Consider the following 16,366-nt stretch of genomic DNA (forward strand, 5'->3'; position numbering starts at 1 on the left):
CACTCTGGTCAGTTTTCGTCATGGCTAATTTTAAAATCATCTTTCATAGCTACATGTTATGGTTTTTCATAGATACATACTGTGTTGTATCTTCGCATTACAAATTAGTGGAAACAAAAAAATCAGAAATTCTTTTAATTGAAGAAAAAAAATCAATCCATCCCAGCTTCAGTGCCTATGGCAACAAATTCCCAATGTAATAGTTTATGAGATATGGTATGCAATAAAGCTATATAGTGTCATAAACCATGTATTGTCACTTAGCTGGCAAATGAAAGCCAACTACAGAAATAAAGAAGGGGATTTTGGACTGAGAACTTACTGAATACTTGAAATCAGTGATCCTAATATTTCTGTATCCAGGGGAGCAAACAACTCTTGATCCCCAGGGTGTGATCCCAAAAGCACTGGCAAGAGAAAGGCTGGCTGCTGTAAGGTCTCCCAGTAGCTTTAATGCGGCACCTCACAGTATCACTTCTCATCCTGCCTGGTAGCAAATTTATACAGGACTGTGCCCAGATGGTGCAGGAAATTGTTTATATAAAACAGTGGACCAGTTAGTAGGTAGTTGTTGGAGAGGAGGGTTTTAGTCATCTCTTCGCCTACTAGTTCCCTTTGTTAACACTGGCGAGTCGATTTTGGCCAGTCTCTAGTAGTACATGGCTTCCCTTGAAGAGGATACTACATGACTTTTATCACGAGGCAATAGGCCTCTCTCTTAAGGAATAGATGTCACCATCACAAAATCATTCCTAATATTTCCTCATTTACTCTTTCCTTTCCTAATTTCAACCCACATCTGGTACTTTTAGCCAGGTAAAGTAAAAAGTGCAAGAATGAGCAGATTCTGCTGCAAGGAGGTAGATGTTTTCCTGATCAAAATTGAGCTAACAGCTCAAGCTGAACACTTTTCAGCTAACTTCTTAATATTGAGGTGTCTTCTAAAAGAATTATTCAAATGACAGACTTATCTTTTCACCATAAATATGTAGGCAAATTGGATGATTTGCACAAGAACACACACAGCCACTTCTTTTCACTTTTTTGTAATTTCATTTTTATTTAAATAGCTCCAAAGCATTATGTTAATGTACATTTTCTCCTGGTCATGAATGACAAGTGTTTCTAAGTCTCAAATAAGACCCCTGTACAGTTTGTGTTTGTAATTGTATTTTGACTCTGATTTTTACATGTTCAGCTACTGAGCCTAATAGTATTGACATTTCATTTTGAATGATGCTGCACAGAACTGTAACACATATTTGTAGCTTTCAGATAAACAATATTTTAAATGTGTTTATTTTCCTGTGTTTATTTTGCAGTATTATTCCACAAGATTACACATGGAATGTTTTAGTTGAGTTAACAGTCTCTATAAAGTTGCTTAGTGCTAAATCCTTCGTTTTTTAAAAAACATCACTGCATAAAAAAATAGTTTACAACAGAAATTCTAGGTTATTTCATATTCTAGAATGCATTAAAAGCATAAAGTCATGTGTATGTCAGGGAACACAATATTTACAAATCTGTACAGTTTCTATTGATCTCTATTTACTGTGGCTCTAGCCAGGCAGTTAGGTTCAACTCTTACCACACTAAGGTCAAATTCTCCAAGATAATGTATAGCTGATATTTAAAAATTCTTTATTTTCCTTACTGGCCTTAATATTGATGGGTAAATGATGGGCCAAATTTTGCACTCCGTTTCATAAGTCTGTTTTCCATGGAGTTAGAGAGAATTATCACTGTGACCCCAGGCAGAATGCAAAACCGTGTGACGCCACTGAGTCACTTTTTCATACTCAAGTATTTTGATCTGCTGAACTACCTCAGTATTTTGGCTAAGATTGTACAGCAAAGTGGCAGACAAATTCATTTCTGACCTGCAGATTATTCATGGTTGCCGGTCTTCCTCTTGTTCATTCAGAAAGGTAAGGAAGAACACTTAACATGAAACGCACCAAAACTATTTGAAAGGTTTCTAGAAAACATCTTCATCTCTCTCCATGTTTATTCTTAAAAACTGCTTGAAACGGAATGTGAAGTTGAAAAAGACTCTGTTTTTTTACGCTAACACCCCGTCTGAAAGCCAAGTGTTTGCATTTTATCAGCCAGATGCAATTTCTCTCTTTCTCAGGATTGATTTATCTTTAAAGCCACAGTAAGCAGCTTTCTAATGGATACCCATCTCCCATAGCCAATCTTAGCCCGCATGGTCATACATCCATCCCCTCAACTGACGAAAGAGCAGGATGGTGAAAACGGGTCATTCCTCAGAGCTCATATGGCAGAAATACAGGGCTTCAGCAGTCCAAAGGTACTTACTGGCTGTGAATTGAAATTCAGCATCTTGATCAGTTGGTATCAGGAGCGAGCAGTTATGTTCAGAAAGGCAACTGACTTCAGGTAGGGTTGCAAAGTGCTTCATCGCTGTCTGGCTCTTTAATTAGAGGCTGTTCATCATAACACCTGAGATCGAGGGTGTTCTGACTCTTCTCTTGCTAATATTAAAGGAAGGATGGCACCTACAGTACTCTGAATTTCAGGGAGACATCATGACATCTATAAAAAGTTTTGTGTAAGAAAATGCACTTCTTTGCTAAGGCGAAAAGAACACCTTTCCAAAAACATACCATAATGACCCAACATTTTTGGCTTGTTAATTTTACAACATTGAAAAAAAGTGCCTTAGTAATCATTGCAATACTACCCATTAAAGTATGGTAACAAATAGTTTTTCTTTTTAAGACACATCAGGTAATAATTTGTTACTGTGGTTTATCCTGACCAGTTTAGTTGGATTCTAAAAGAAGGAGCAAACAGCAAATGTGTGGTTGCTCAAAAAACATCCTTCTCCCGTCCTTCCCTCCTTCTTTCCCTATTCCACAGAGAATAGACCGAAAAGGCCTGACCAGTCTTGCCATTAGATTATAAACAGGTAACACAGAAATTAATCAATTAATTTATTATTAATAGGAGCAAAATGTAAAAGCGGAACAAACTGTAGATGTATTATTAAGCACATTGTGTCCTGCTGATGTCTCCAAAAGACCCTTGTGACAAAAACATATAGATTCTTTAGCTCTGAAAGGTCAGGTATGCTAAACTGTGATTTCAAAAAGCCGAAGTCTCTTCTGTGTTCTGTGTTCTTTTAGGGTGTTTTTTCTTCTGCTTTCTGTACTGCTGGATTTTACTATCCATGAGTCATGTAATCCTTCTAGCGTCAATACATTTTTCTTATGATTTCTAGTATCTCTCCCAAAACACTCTAATTTAGACTTTCTGCATTTCAATGTGTTGGTGGTGATAGTGGTGGTAGCAATGATGTCTGGGTTGACACCTTCCATTCAGTTTATAGACAGAATTTTTTTGCTGCCGTTTTTTGAAAAACCACACCGCCAGTACAGCTGCAGCCAGTAACAAGCACAGAAGAATCACAATTACTGCTATGATAGCACCTTTACTTGACTTGGGACAATCCTCTCCCTCACATGGTTCAGAAGTGGGGAAAAGCTTTTCTCCGAGGCTTTGAGTAAGATTTTCTTGCTCAACTAATTCCTGGGATGGTGTGTCAGTAAAGATATTTGGAGCTGGCACAGTGGTTGCTACTTGTGCTGGATAGGCCGTTGTTTCTTCTGCTTCCACGTACGGAGTGTGATCGAAGGGGCTGACCACCGCAGAGGTTTCTGACATGAATGTCTTTAGGCTAGTGATGTCAAACAGCACCGTTGTACCGGGCTCCTGAGTCGTGAGCTCCAGAGAGGTCGTTCGGCGATCCTGCGTGGTGTCGTCGTAACCTCTGCTCACACTTAGGGTCTCCAGACCACTCACTGATGTAAGTGGTACTGGTGTCTCTTTGGCCCCATCATCTGTCCTCGCTGTCACTGCCACAATCTTTGTTAAACCTTCTTCTGGGGCTGGGCTACCATTGCCTGATTTTCTAACTTCAATGTGATTTGGTTGGTCCGTTGTGAGGATGATGTCTTCTTCCGTTCCCATCGATCCATCAACTTTATCCCCCTCCTCTTCATCATCTTCTACCACTTCTTGTGTTACTGGATAACCATCTAACCATGACTCGTCAGTAATGGCAACTGTATCTATCTCTGCCTTTGTATCATTGGTCGTGAGAATTGGCCCAATGGGGAAATCTTCACTGTCATAAAACATTTTGGCACTAGGTTCATCATAGACTGTCTTCACCCCAATGTGATTATCACCCTCGGAAAATTGTGCTTTAGTGGAATCATCTGTTTCTTTCTCTGATTCAGGCTCACTAAAAGCCTCTGATGGAAACCAAAACAAATTTTTTTGGCTCAGAAGTGAGACAGGGGATTCAGTTGGTGCCTTGCTTCCTTTTTCAGGGGTATCTATGTCCTTAGTAACATCTTTTGTGCTTCCAGTTCTTCCATCCTCTGTACTTCTAGTGAAGGAAAGTTGTTCTTGCTCCTGCTCGATTTCCTCTTTGCCATTGCCATGTTCATTCTCAACAATAGGTATTGATCTGTCGTCAGGAAAATGATCTTCATAGTCAATGTGCGCCTCGGTCTCATCTAGAAAAGTTAGAAGAGCAAAAACAAACATTTAATTTCACCAAAACAAGTGCTGGGCTCACTTTTTAAAATGGCCAAAAAGAAAGGTAATGAGGTACGCTGACTCTCAGACAGTACTTTCCATACAGTGTTACATGAAGAGGAGGTGGTCCACCATGAGCTTGATAGGCAATATCAAGTTCAAAAAAAAAGAAAAAAAAAAAAAAAAAAAAAAGAGGCTAGGTAACTGTTAATATCTTGTCTTTCTACATTTAAAAAGCTATATACATAATTTACTGTCAGTAGTTAAAGGGTTTTTTCAGTTCCTTATTATTTTCTCAAATCTTTGCTCTCCTTAAGGCAACTATTTTTTTCCAGACTTGAGGAAAAATTTTGATCATTTTCAAGCAGGAAAGATGTGTGGAAATTAATGTATAATAAAAATTAATTATATAATTAATAATAGCACCTTTTAAATAAACAGTTTAAGTCTTACAGTAACTTCATCCCTGGAACATGATTGTCTTTCAGTGACATTTTGAGTTGTCTTATTTTGAAGGGTTATACTCAAAAGTTTGTGTTTGATTTTTATCATTTCCATATTTTCTAAAATCACCACTTGGGGACATACTCCACTTGGGGTCAGGCGAATTGAATGATATTTCTCATCGTATAAGCAGCTTTTCAGAGTTGTCCAAAGAAAACCGCCTCACCAAAGCTAATGCAGAGTTCTACTTACCTTCATCTGGAAAATGGAAGTTTATTCCCTGTGACTATAAGGGCAGAAAACTCTGTCTCCAAACACTTGTAGCCTAACTCTTAGGTATCGAGACAATGCCTGCTGTAATCAACACTTGGGCTTCTTATTTTAAGAAATGGAATATTACCAAAAATATGGTGAAAAACAGTAAAATAACAATGGAGTGTAACAGAGGGGCAGATTCATCGCACTATCTGTTTAATTTGGAAGTACTCCCCATGCCTCTGAAGACCTACCACACACAGCAAAACAGTCTTCACTCGGAGGACAAAAGTAAGTGTTTGAATTTGAATTAAATAATGTATTGCAATTTATATTTCTTTCCTTCTTTTAAAACCTTAGCCCAATGAAGAATTTTCCAAACTAGACAGGGTGGTTGATTTTCAGCTCACACAAGTTTTACTCCACAGAAAGCTGATGTAATTGCTGAGATTTATGCTGGCATAAAAAGTCCTACAAAATAGTGCCTTAGGATATGGAAAATAAAACAAACTGAATCATGGTGAGAATTTTTCTTTTTAAGAGAGTGTTTAGTCTTTAGTGAAGACAGTGAAACGATAAACCTGGGATGACACAGGAAGCAAATTAATAGGAGCAGCCATTCTCCTGCAAATCAATACACTCAGAAAGCCTTATCTTTTTGTCTGTTTGCGCTCCACCAACTTTGAATCACATTTTCGTCTGGGACCCACCTCGAATTCCGAATGAGTCACATTCTCCTTGGAGGCTCTGTCCCAGGATTCTGGCACAGCCATATTTGGTCTACTCTCAAGAAGGATTAGAAATAGAGTCAAACCAGTCTGACCAAAAAACACTTAGTGGTAATACAGCTCACACCAGCTTTTTTTTTTTTCTTCTTTTTTTTTCTTTTTCTTTTTCTTTTCTTTTCTTTTCTTTTTTTCTTTTTTTTTTTTTTTTTTTTGCCACTGCCAGAACAACTTACACTGGGTGCCAGAACAGAATGAGTATTAGCAAAAGGTATTTTTCTTGGAATAGCATCCGGGTCTACCATTAACCAAAGTAGTTATGCTGATGAAACTGAAATGTGTAACATAGCCCGTAGAGAGTTAATACCTATGTTAATGTTATGCTGGAGAATTGGCTGTTCTAAGCGGGTCCACTCTCATGTGACAACAAAGGCATATGGCAAAACTTGTACAAGATACAACAATGTTAGCAATAGGCCTCTCTCCCTCCTGGTCCTGGTCTTTTCATCTCATTGAAAAAATCTCTAGATGTTTTTTGTCCTCTCCAAAGCAGGAAGAATAAATCCTTGCATCTGATACAAAGAGGACTTAACAGACTGTGGAATCCAGCTCTTGGAGTGGAAAGCTTTCTGGTAAGACACTTACTTTTGTAACTCATCCAAAAACCTCCTCCAACAATATTCCAGACATTTAGTGAGTGGAGGGTACCTCTGAGTACCAGAGCATTTTAGCAACATTTTTGTGAAACTCGGTGTGATAATGGCCATTGTTTATGTAGCATTTATAATTGCCATGAAATGCCAGTTTCACTTCACTCGCTTGTTCATTCTCTCACTTAAGAAGTTTTCTGCTTGGTGCTTTCTTGAATGGAAACAGTGGCTTAAGCCACTTTGTCCTCTTGTCATTCAGATTCTTTCTAAAAATTCCTATCTGCCATATCTATTTCACTAAAACCCACTGTCTCTATGGACAGTCTATAAGTGGGTGTTTCATATGTATGAAGTGTAACATCATAAGAACTCACTATTTACCAAGTCTGATGTTCGTTGTTTTCGTTTTTGATATGAATCATCAAACCAGTCTCTCTTCACTTGTATGTCTTCTGTACCTCTATTTTTGTAACTAACTTATTTATCTTTCAGATTACAGGATGAAACATTGATTTTTACATTATGGTGTTCTTGTGCATGTACACACATCTTTGCACAAAAATTGTATTTGTATGCCTGTGGTATTTCCTCCATATCTATTCTTCAGATAGCAAGAGAAATAGCCAGTCAATATTCATATTATTGACCGGTACAGTTCATTAGTCACTGCTTAACAACTACAATAATATACTTCTTAAAAAATTGAAATTATTCCCTCTTCAGTATCTCTCCTCCAGTTCTTTAGAAGAAAGTCCTATAAAGAGACATCAAGAAACAGCATATGCTCCTGGGAAAATACAAGTCTTCAGTCTATCGAAACATATTTGGGTTTGTTGAACCATCAATCAAATTTCCCAAATTTGCTGTCTGTGGGCCCAATCCTGTATGTATAGCAATGAATTGCTGTTTTCTTAAAACTCAGTTGAGGAAAGAAAAAGCTCATTGTAGACGAAGGAGAGCCTGAGGTTGGAGTTCATTATGCACTGCTTGTCACTGCATAAGGGAGTCTTGTTCCCTTTGACAATCAGATTGTAGCCCAAGTTGTAAAGCTGCTATAATGTATTTTCATATGCAATCTCCTGTATTTGTACAGTTTTTAGCAAAGACTATCAACATAACTAATGTTAGCTTATGGGATGCCAGAATGAAAGCAACTATTGAGCTCTCTAACCATCAAAGGAAACACAGACCCCTTGCTCTGAAGCTTTGATTTATATGATCCTGAATCGACTTACACAGTAATAATAGTCCATTCTTTCTTCTGGGTCTCAGACCTTCAGATGGGGCTTGGACTTGATATTTAGTAAGTTTGTGTTACTATGACAACCTTTTAAATCAGCTGTGAGCTTGATTTTCCAGGAACAGATTGCACAACTTTTACGCTTTTCTGTGCTTACCAGCTCAGCACTTTCTTGAGCTTTCCAGCTCTCTGAGTTTTCATCTCAGAACTGAAGAGAACAACCAAAGTAGACTTAGCTCCACCTCTTATCTAAATTGTTGTAACCTTTATTTACATATGTTTTAAAATCAGCTAGCAACTGATTTAAAAGTGGTTGCATCTTACTTCCTAGCCAGGCATATCTGATTTTAAGAATAGCTCATACTGAAAATCATTGGTCCAAGATGGAAATCTTTCTATTTTCGGTCACTGGTCCATTTTACCCCTTCCCTCCTCTGGCAGACTGAAGGATCAGTGAGTTTTGATCCACTGTCTGACAGATTATTGAGGCTAAAATGAACATTTTTACAGTAATAGATGCTCAAATGGCATTCTGTCAAAGATGTGAAGTTCAATTTCCATTAGTAAAATCTTTTTAATGTAACCTTATCCTTTTTGGGAAGCACCCAGTCTTAAACTGCTTTCATGTCCTTCAACTTTTGATCCTAATTTGAAATGACCAAGGATAGAGATGGACAAAAGCAGAGAGCTTGGTTTTCCACACTCTAGCATCAGTTTAATTTTTCGCCTTGATAGGGTATTAGCATCTGAGTTCTATTTTGAGAGTTGCTATTTTGGACAACCGTAAAGTGTGCTGCATATTCTGTGGAAGTATTTTTGGAGTACGGAAATTGAAACTTGATTTTATGCAGACCATCAACATAAACATTTCTACTGTATAAAAACATCATTTTCCTAGGAATGTCTAAGCAGTTACAACAAACATTAACAAGCCGGCACCTGTCTCTAAAGGTGTGGAGGATAGGGTAAAGAACATTTGGACTGATTTGCCCAAGTTCAGTCAAACCTATGTACTACTGCATCTTCCAGATTTACCCATTTGAATTGGATCAGGCATATGCAGGTGATCGTGTTTCTGGCAAACCAAGCAGAGTAGGCTGCAGAGAGTTTGGGTTGCCTGTTGTGTTCTACACCAGCAGCAAGAGGGAGGATGATTCCCATTCTAGTAGGAAACTTGCTGTTATATAAGCCATTATAATTTTTTTAACTAATTTGATTTGACAGAATCAGTTCAAGCCAGGTCAATACTTTACATTAATCATATATAGCTGGTTAATGACAGACCTGAAAAAAGAATCAAAGCTTGTCATGACATTTGTTTTTACAGAGCACAGACATATTTTGCTGCTTATTTTATTTGTCTGTCACAACTCTTCCTTTCCACTTCCAAAAAAATGGTAAAAACCAAAAAGCATCCCCAAATAAGAATAAAAGTTGGAGAGATTTTGTCTTACCTTCCACATTAAAAAAAAAAAAAAAAAAAAAAAAAAGAATTAAGAATTAACTGATGCTGGCTGTCACACTTACAGGCCACTTTAATGCAAATCAACTGTATTCCTAAAAATCCAGCAGAGCTATGTGTAATGAGGCACAAAGACTGAGGGCTGTAGATGAAGCTTTTCAGCTGATTCATCCTTACACTCAAGTCATAAGAAGAACAATCCTCAGTGAGGAAAATTTAGACCACTGCTGAATGTATTAGAAAAGCACCCAAGTGTTCATCCTGGATAGCAGCCTTAGATGTGCAGAAGATATGACCTCTTCTCCCACAAGCTTATGATTGAGGAACAAAACAAAACGGTCGAGAGGAAAGGATAAATTACATTTACAGGGCAGAGACATGGCATGATTTCTCAGCCATCTAATCTGCCTTCTTTTTTTTAGGAAGCAAACTTGAGGACACTTGATCAGCCTAATACAATGCAGCCCTGATCTCTCCGCTGAAACGTCAACATTAACACTGCTGCTGCTGAACCAATGGTTCATTTCATAAAAGAAAAAAGAATGTTGTTTAGCAACTGTTGGTTTAGTCCCTCTGCCTGTAGGACAACCACAGAATGTCACGCAGTGTCTGCTTTCAGACCTTATTACAATGCCAATTTTCAGGATATATTTTTGTGAAACAAATATGTTCTCTCCACAGAAACAGAAAAAATAATAAACTGCAAAAATATTTCTTTCCCTGTTCTCTGCTTAAGGTTGCTTTGTTGGGTTGAATATCCCTGTGTTTTCTGCTAGAACACAGCATCTTTTCATGATGAGAAATTGCAGGAAACACTAACTGTACAATGCTACTTTTTCTTAAAAAGCATCTTGATTAAAAATTACAGTCTATTACCTCGTGTGTGCCATTTACAATACATTATTTGCTTAATTTACAACATACTTTATTGTATCCAGAATCCACTTAGTATAACCCCAAAATGATTTTGTTCAATTATACTTGTAGACAAGTTTTGCCAGTATACTTTGGATTATGTGCATAATGTATTTTTTCCATTTAATTTACGGATTTGCCAGCTATACCAACGACATTTACATCCCTGGTAGCAGAATGGACCATTTCTATTCTAACTGGCTCGCAACAGAGATGAAAGATGATTATAAAGCCACTTCAATAAACACCTAAGTGCTATGTTTAGATCCTGGTAAGATGATAGTTCCCTGATTCTGAATATGCTCTTATTAGCAACTGGAAATGTAAAGGAGGGCCAGTAATTTTACTTAAATGCAACAGAAATCTCATTACTGCTGTTTAGTTGGAGATTCTACTTGGAAAGTTGGATATTATGATGTGGCAGTTAAAACACAGGACAGCAATATATACTTGTAGTATCTGCAAGTCTCAAAAAAAATCATGAAGCTGGATATTGTATCTTTTTCACGGATGACGTGGAAAAAGCAGCAGAGAACAGCACAGTTGACTTGCCCACAGCCTCAAAGACATTCCCAGATTTAGGAACAGACCAGAGTTTTTTCCCGCATGGCTCTGCTGTGCTGGTGTAAAAGCATTGGGCATTACATTCCAGCTGCTCACCCAGAGCCAATTCGGATGCAGGGGACTATCAGCTTGCAAGTAGCTAAATATAGCCCTCAGATGTTCATTGACGTGGCTGTATGGTTGTCTTTCCTCTGTCACGAGCCAGTTAGAATAGAAATGGTCCATTCTGCCACCAGAGACGTAAATTCTTCATAAGTCTTATTACTCTCTTGCCTCAAAGCACCTGAAAACTGGTATGTGCTGTCTTCTGGAGCACTTAATTAATGATGATTCACATCTCTACTATGACCCTAATGTATCTGTCAAGTGTAAATCAGGCTTCTTTTAATTAAACTCCAAATTTTGTTCTTCACAAAATTCTTATTTATTTAAATAATGAACTCTAACATTAAACAATCAAACACATTTTGGTTTTCTTGTAAAGTGTCCTTTCCTAAAGAATTGTGATCAGGAAGACTGAATACGTAATCACTAGTGATTCATTGAACACATGTAATATTTTCTATTCCAAGTCCTTAAAGTGTTTTAAAAACATTAATCAGAGGAAGCTCCTCAGCATGAAATCTACATTTAAATCATTTAAAAAATTATAATCCACAATATTACATCTGCTCCCAAGTTCCAGTGTTGATGTTTGTGATTTTACAACCACACTTTCCTATTTCTTTTAAAAATATTTTTCTCTCCCCGGCCGCTGTGTGAAAGGCTCAGGCAAAACAGGGGAAATAGACTATTTATGTAGGGAGAACAGTGAAATACATACAACTTAAATGACCTGATTCTCTCTTTTCCTTACTCCGGTGTAATGCAGTTTTATTTCTATGATGTTCAATGAAATGAGCATTTCCACCAAAGCCAATGAAGGAAAAACAAGTATCACTCTGGGGGAGGTTATGGGCAATTCAGACCCACTGGGTTATTGGATGTAGATACTCTTTTTTCCTTCTCTCACTGCTTACTCACTCCCCTGAAGTAGTATTTCACTTAATCATCCAAACTGCTGTTTGTTCTGGAAGCTGAAATAATCCAGAAAGAAGCCAGAATACTTTTTTTTTTCTTTTTTTTTAATCTTTACGCCATTTAGATGGTTTTGAATATTTAGTTCCTTGGTACACAGACACAACTCATTTTTACTAAGAACTACTTTGACCTTTTCTCCTTCTTTCCCACCACCTGGTAGTACATATTCATGAATAAAAATAACTCCTAGCAAGATCCTGGGCATTAAGACATATACGCTGTGAAAGGGAAATGGTAACAACAGAGGTGATAGCTTCACTCTGTTCCTGCTTCCAAGATGCCTGTCCTTTTCTATCTGCCCAGTAGTATAACAGCCCACGCTTTAAAATATATATCTTTTGCCAAAAATATCATCTTAAAGGTGTGATACCTCTTTGAAAAAAGAAAAAAAACAGTAAGATTCTCTCAGGACTATTCTGAAATATTGGAAAAATTCTGAGCTTTATGCATTGGGTAGAACAGCATGAGAAAGAGGAAGTAGAAAAACTCTGATCGCATCCAAATTCGCATTCATGGTACTATTTAAGCTACATTTAAACAAAGGGAAAGTTAAAAGTTTGTTGCAGAACATAACTAACATAAAAAGGCAGAATTTTTGTAGGTTTAAATTAAGGAAGTGCCTTTATTATCATTTCCCAGAGCTTTTACTGAGGGTTTTCTTTTTTTCCTTTTTAAGCCCCGGTTTCTTGGTAAGAAACTCCACATCCATTCTTTTAAAGGAGAAAATATCTAGCTACTTTTGTGTTTGTGGAGATTTCTGAAAGCCTAGTACATGATGAAAATTGTCTGCTTTCTAATAAAGCAAATTAAAAAACGATATGCTTTTCCTTTAAAGTTTCACAGACTAGTTCTGACCCTAATTGTACTTCTACAGGCTGTCACCACTCTGCCACAGGCTTTTTCTCTGTACCTGGCTTAGGTTCCCAAAGGCATGAACAAATACTGCACTTTCATTTCAGTAGCTGGTCTGGAGTCACTCTGCGGCTTCGTGTGAAAATAAACATAGCAGAAGACATACAAAATGTGCATTATGTGCTCTATCTGGTAAACAATGTCCTTGGCTTGCTCATGCCGCCTGGACTTGACTCTTGAGCTACTCTGAAAAAATACCTGTAATATTTGTTGTCACCTCAGTAGTACTCCTTTTCCTGGAGTAAATGGTAAGTACACTGAAAAAAGAATGAGCACATACAAAATTATAAACAACCAATTACCAGAAAGGGCTGTTTCTGGTACTAAATAACCAGATGAAAGGATCTTCCCAAAGGGTTATTTTCCAGTAATTGAAAATTGTGTTTAGCACTAATGAAAAAGTCTTTGGGGGCAGGTTGGTGTGCTGGGGGTGGGGAGGGGGAAGGAAGATGGTGATGTGGAAGGTAGGAGCTGAATGACAACCTTGGGTTAAGATGGCAAATCCCTAAACTGGGCTTAGCAGATAAAGCAAGAAAAAAAAAGGGGGGAGAGAGGGGCATAAAGCATTACACTTTTTTTTTTTTTTATTTTTTGTAAGTGGTTCTTGTTTCCCCAAAAGAAACTCTCTGCTCATAGACACCTGTGGTTCACTGCCATAACTATTAATGGTATTGGAAAAGCCATATATTGGGTCAGCTACCATATAAGCCCAGGAAGATGCTGATGCTTTAACCATCGAGACCTCCAGCTGGAACTGCAAACACCCAGGAGACACCCGGCTAAGCCTGGAAGCATCTCGCCTGGGCTCCCGGAAGGCCACGGCAGCCCCGCGCCGCGTTTTGCGTGCTGGCCAAGCTTACCTTTGACGCAGGCCTGGACTTGGCCGTACCACTCCCCGCAGCTGTCGCAGAGCAGCGTGAAAGCACTTTCCTCGTTGCCCATGGCGTACCCCTGCGCGCAGACGTACAGCAGCTCGTCCCCCATCTCGAAGCCGGTGTGACCGTGCAAGATGGTGTGAGGGAAGGACGGCGGGTCCCCACACGGCTTGTCTGGAAAGAGAAGAGAAACGAGCTCGTAGAGACACGTCTTTAGTGGCAGTGCTAACTAGGGTACTAGTAACGAGGAAGGCAAATTTACACTGATCCACCAAACTCACACATCCCTTCCAGTTCACGTCCTCATACTGCTCGGTAAGTAAGCCCAGCAGTGTTTGGGAAGGTGCATACATGGCTATATTTGTGATGTGACCTGCATCTAGTGGGGCTTTGATTTCTGCAAGCCAGCCAAGGAAGTCAAGCTGTAGCTATCTTCTCTGCCTGCTTCTACAACATGAATGAGGGCTTGCGTAAGTCGGGATTGGATAGCAAACCCTTGGACACTGTCTTTTTTCACACCTGCAAAAAAGGTTATGAAATTGGTTGAGACCAGCCCTTTAGTATCTACTTCAGCGTAGTAAGCTGTCAGAGGCTGAGAAATGACCCAGGCATTTTTTAAACTATCTCTAGTCTTCCTTTACTTCTTATAATTAGAAATTTCTTCCTAAATACTCAAATTTCTCCCATAAGAAACACCTAACCTATAAAATATGGGGACTAGGGGTAACATAGCTCTGATGTCTGTGAGAATCTAAAGAGAGTAAATTGATCAGGATAGAAAATTTAACAAGATGTTGTTCGACAATATTTCTGCTTGCAGCACTAGGAACCAGAAAGTAAAAATGACTGCAAACAACAACAAAATTGATTTATTTGAACCTCTTTTCTGTATGAAAGAAGTGCAAATATCAAGCAAACAAACTGTCAACGCAAATGTAAATTGAATTTTAACTCTTTTTTGGATTTCAAAAATCTTGTCTATTATCAGCAGGGTGGTTCCTGATCACCTAGGGAAGTGCTAGGGCGCTGCAGGTTCTCTTCCTCCTCCAGCAGAATTCTTGAATATGGGGGCACCACGTTGCCTTTTTCTCCAGATTCTTTATAGCCCCTTCTGAAAGGATATCTCTTAATTACAGAAAAAAAAAAACTACAATGCAAGGATGTGATCTTAGCAAGAAACACAGTGGGTAAAGGGTGCAAGCTTGGTACAGATGAGTTCTTCTTCTTTTTTATTTCAAATTTGGGGATTTTTCCAGTGGTTCTAGACATGTTATTGACTGTAGAAAAGAAAACAGTTAATCCATTTGCCATAATAACTGAAGATTCAAAACCTGATTTTGTCCTGATACAGAACAATTGGGGGAAAAAAAGTGTAATAGCTAATAGCTCAGGAATTCTGGTAATTACGTGGGATATGGCAAGCTTAGGGTCAAGTCTGTGTTCTAGTATTGATCTCTCCTGTTGAAACACTTCACCTCTGTATAAAAGCTAATTCCTTAGTTGGATAATAAAAATTCTGTTTCTTGGCAAGACTTTTGTTTTGAAGTTGAAAGAGCTACTTCAAGACATCCAGGGTTCCTGATAAAGTTTTTCCCATAACCCATCTGCTTATGATCCAGGCATAGGTAAATCCCTGTTTGCTTACAAAATACAAAGTATGTATGATGTCAATTGTTAGCCTTGTTATGAAATTAACATCCTCTGATAAGTATGAATGCTCTATGACAGTTATTTTGGACCAGAATTTTAGAAACTGTCTGATAAACCTTGCTGAAAAACATCTGCCGCTAATTTAAGGGACACATTACTGAAGTCAAAGCTTTGAAGTCTCCGTTTTATACACATACATATACTGACTAACACCTTCTGAAGTTAGTGGGAGTTATGCACACACACACTGACAGAAAAAAACAAGCTCTTGTGGCTACACAAGGCTCAGTTTATGTACGGTCTCATGCAGGCTTGGCATCTGAGGAAGTGAGGAGTAGTTAGCGACTAATGCGTTTCCTGTGAAGTGGTTGGATGAATAGAGATTGATGTGGATGAAAGGAATAAAAAATATTTTATTGCCTCACAGGAAAGCTGCAGACCCCTGCATTTTGTGTACTTTATTTATGTACTCACTTTCATCAGTACAAATGGGAGCTGTGTATCTACTCTGAGGAAGTATTGATTCCAAGGCTGTATGGGACAATTATCTGTCAGAGGGTATTCTTATCTACAAAGCCTTGCTTTTTAACTGTGTGGCCAGAGGAAGCAGAAAATTAATGCTTATATTACTTAAATACATTTACTTTATGGCAAACATATTCAAAAAGCACATTATAACCTTCCAGGAAAGAAAGCAAGCTGAAAGGAGCTTTACTGTAGAATTTGGCAACAGATATGATAACAGAGAAAAAGGAGATGCTGAAAGAGTGATTTGGCTGGATAGGAATGGAAGGAAAAAGAGCTTTCAGAGATGTTCATGGATGAACATTGCATGTGGAATTTTTGAATTCTATAAGACTTTCTAAGGTCGTGTCTTCACACAGAGCATAGTGAGGTATGCTGAGGTATGAATGGACAAGGCTAAGTGAAAGCTGATAACCTGCAAAGGTGTGCTTGAATTCCTACATCCGTTTTGCTGTTGATCTGTCTTGTGTAAGATGTGTGAGGATTTTTAGGGT

General features: G+C 38.3%; 1 protein-coding gene across 1 annotated transcript in view; it reads right to left on the reverse strand.

Annotated features, from left to right (window-relative positions):
• Positions 1-1,046: 1,046 nt before the first annotated feature.
• SUSD5 (sushi domain containing 5) overlaps positions 1,047-16,366 on the reverse strand; it is a 43,618-nt gene continuing 28,298 nt past the window's right edge. The window contains exons 4-5 of the mRNA XM_062567891.1: positions 13,683-13,871; positions 1,047-4,553 (exon numbers count right to left, since the gene is read on the reverse strand). Coding sequence (XP_062423875.1) covers positions 3,274-4,553; positions 13,683-13,871 — 1,469 coding nt within the window. The 3' untranslated portion in view covers positions 1,047-3,273. The remainder of the gene's footprint in view (positions 4,554-13,682; positions 13,872-16,366) is intronic.

This window comes from Rhea pennata, chromosome 2 (assembly GCF_028389875.1).
Source record: "Rhea pennata isolate bPtePen1 chromosome 2, bPtePen1.pri, whole genome shotgun sequence".
In the NCBI taxonomy this organism is placed as follows: Eukaryota; Metazoa; Chordata; class Aves; order Rheiformes; family Rheidae; genus Rhea; species Rhea pennata.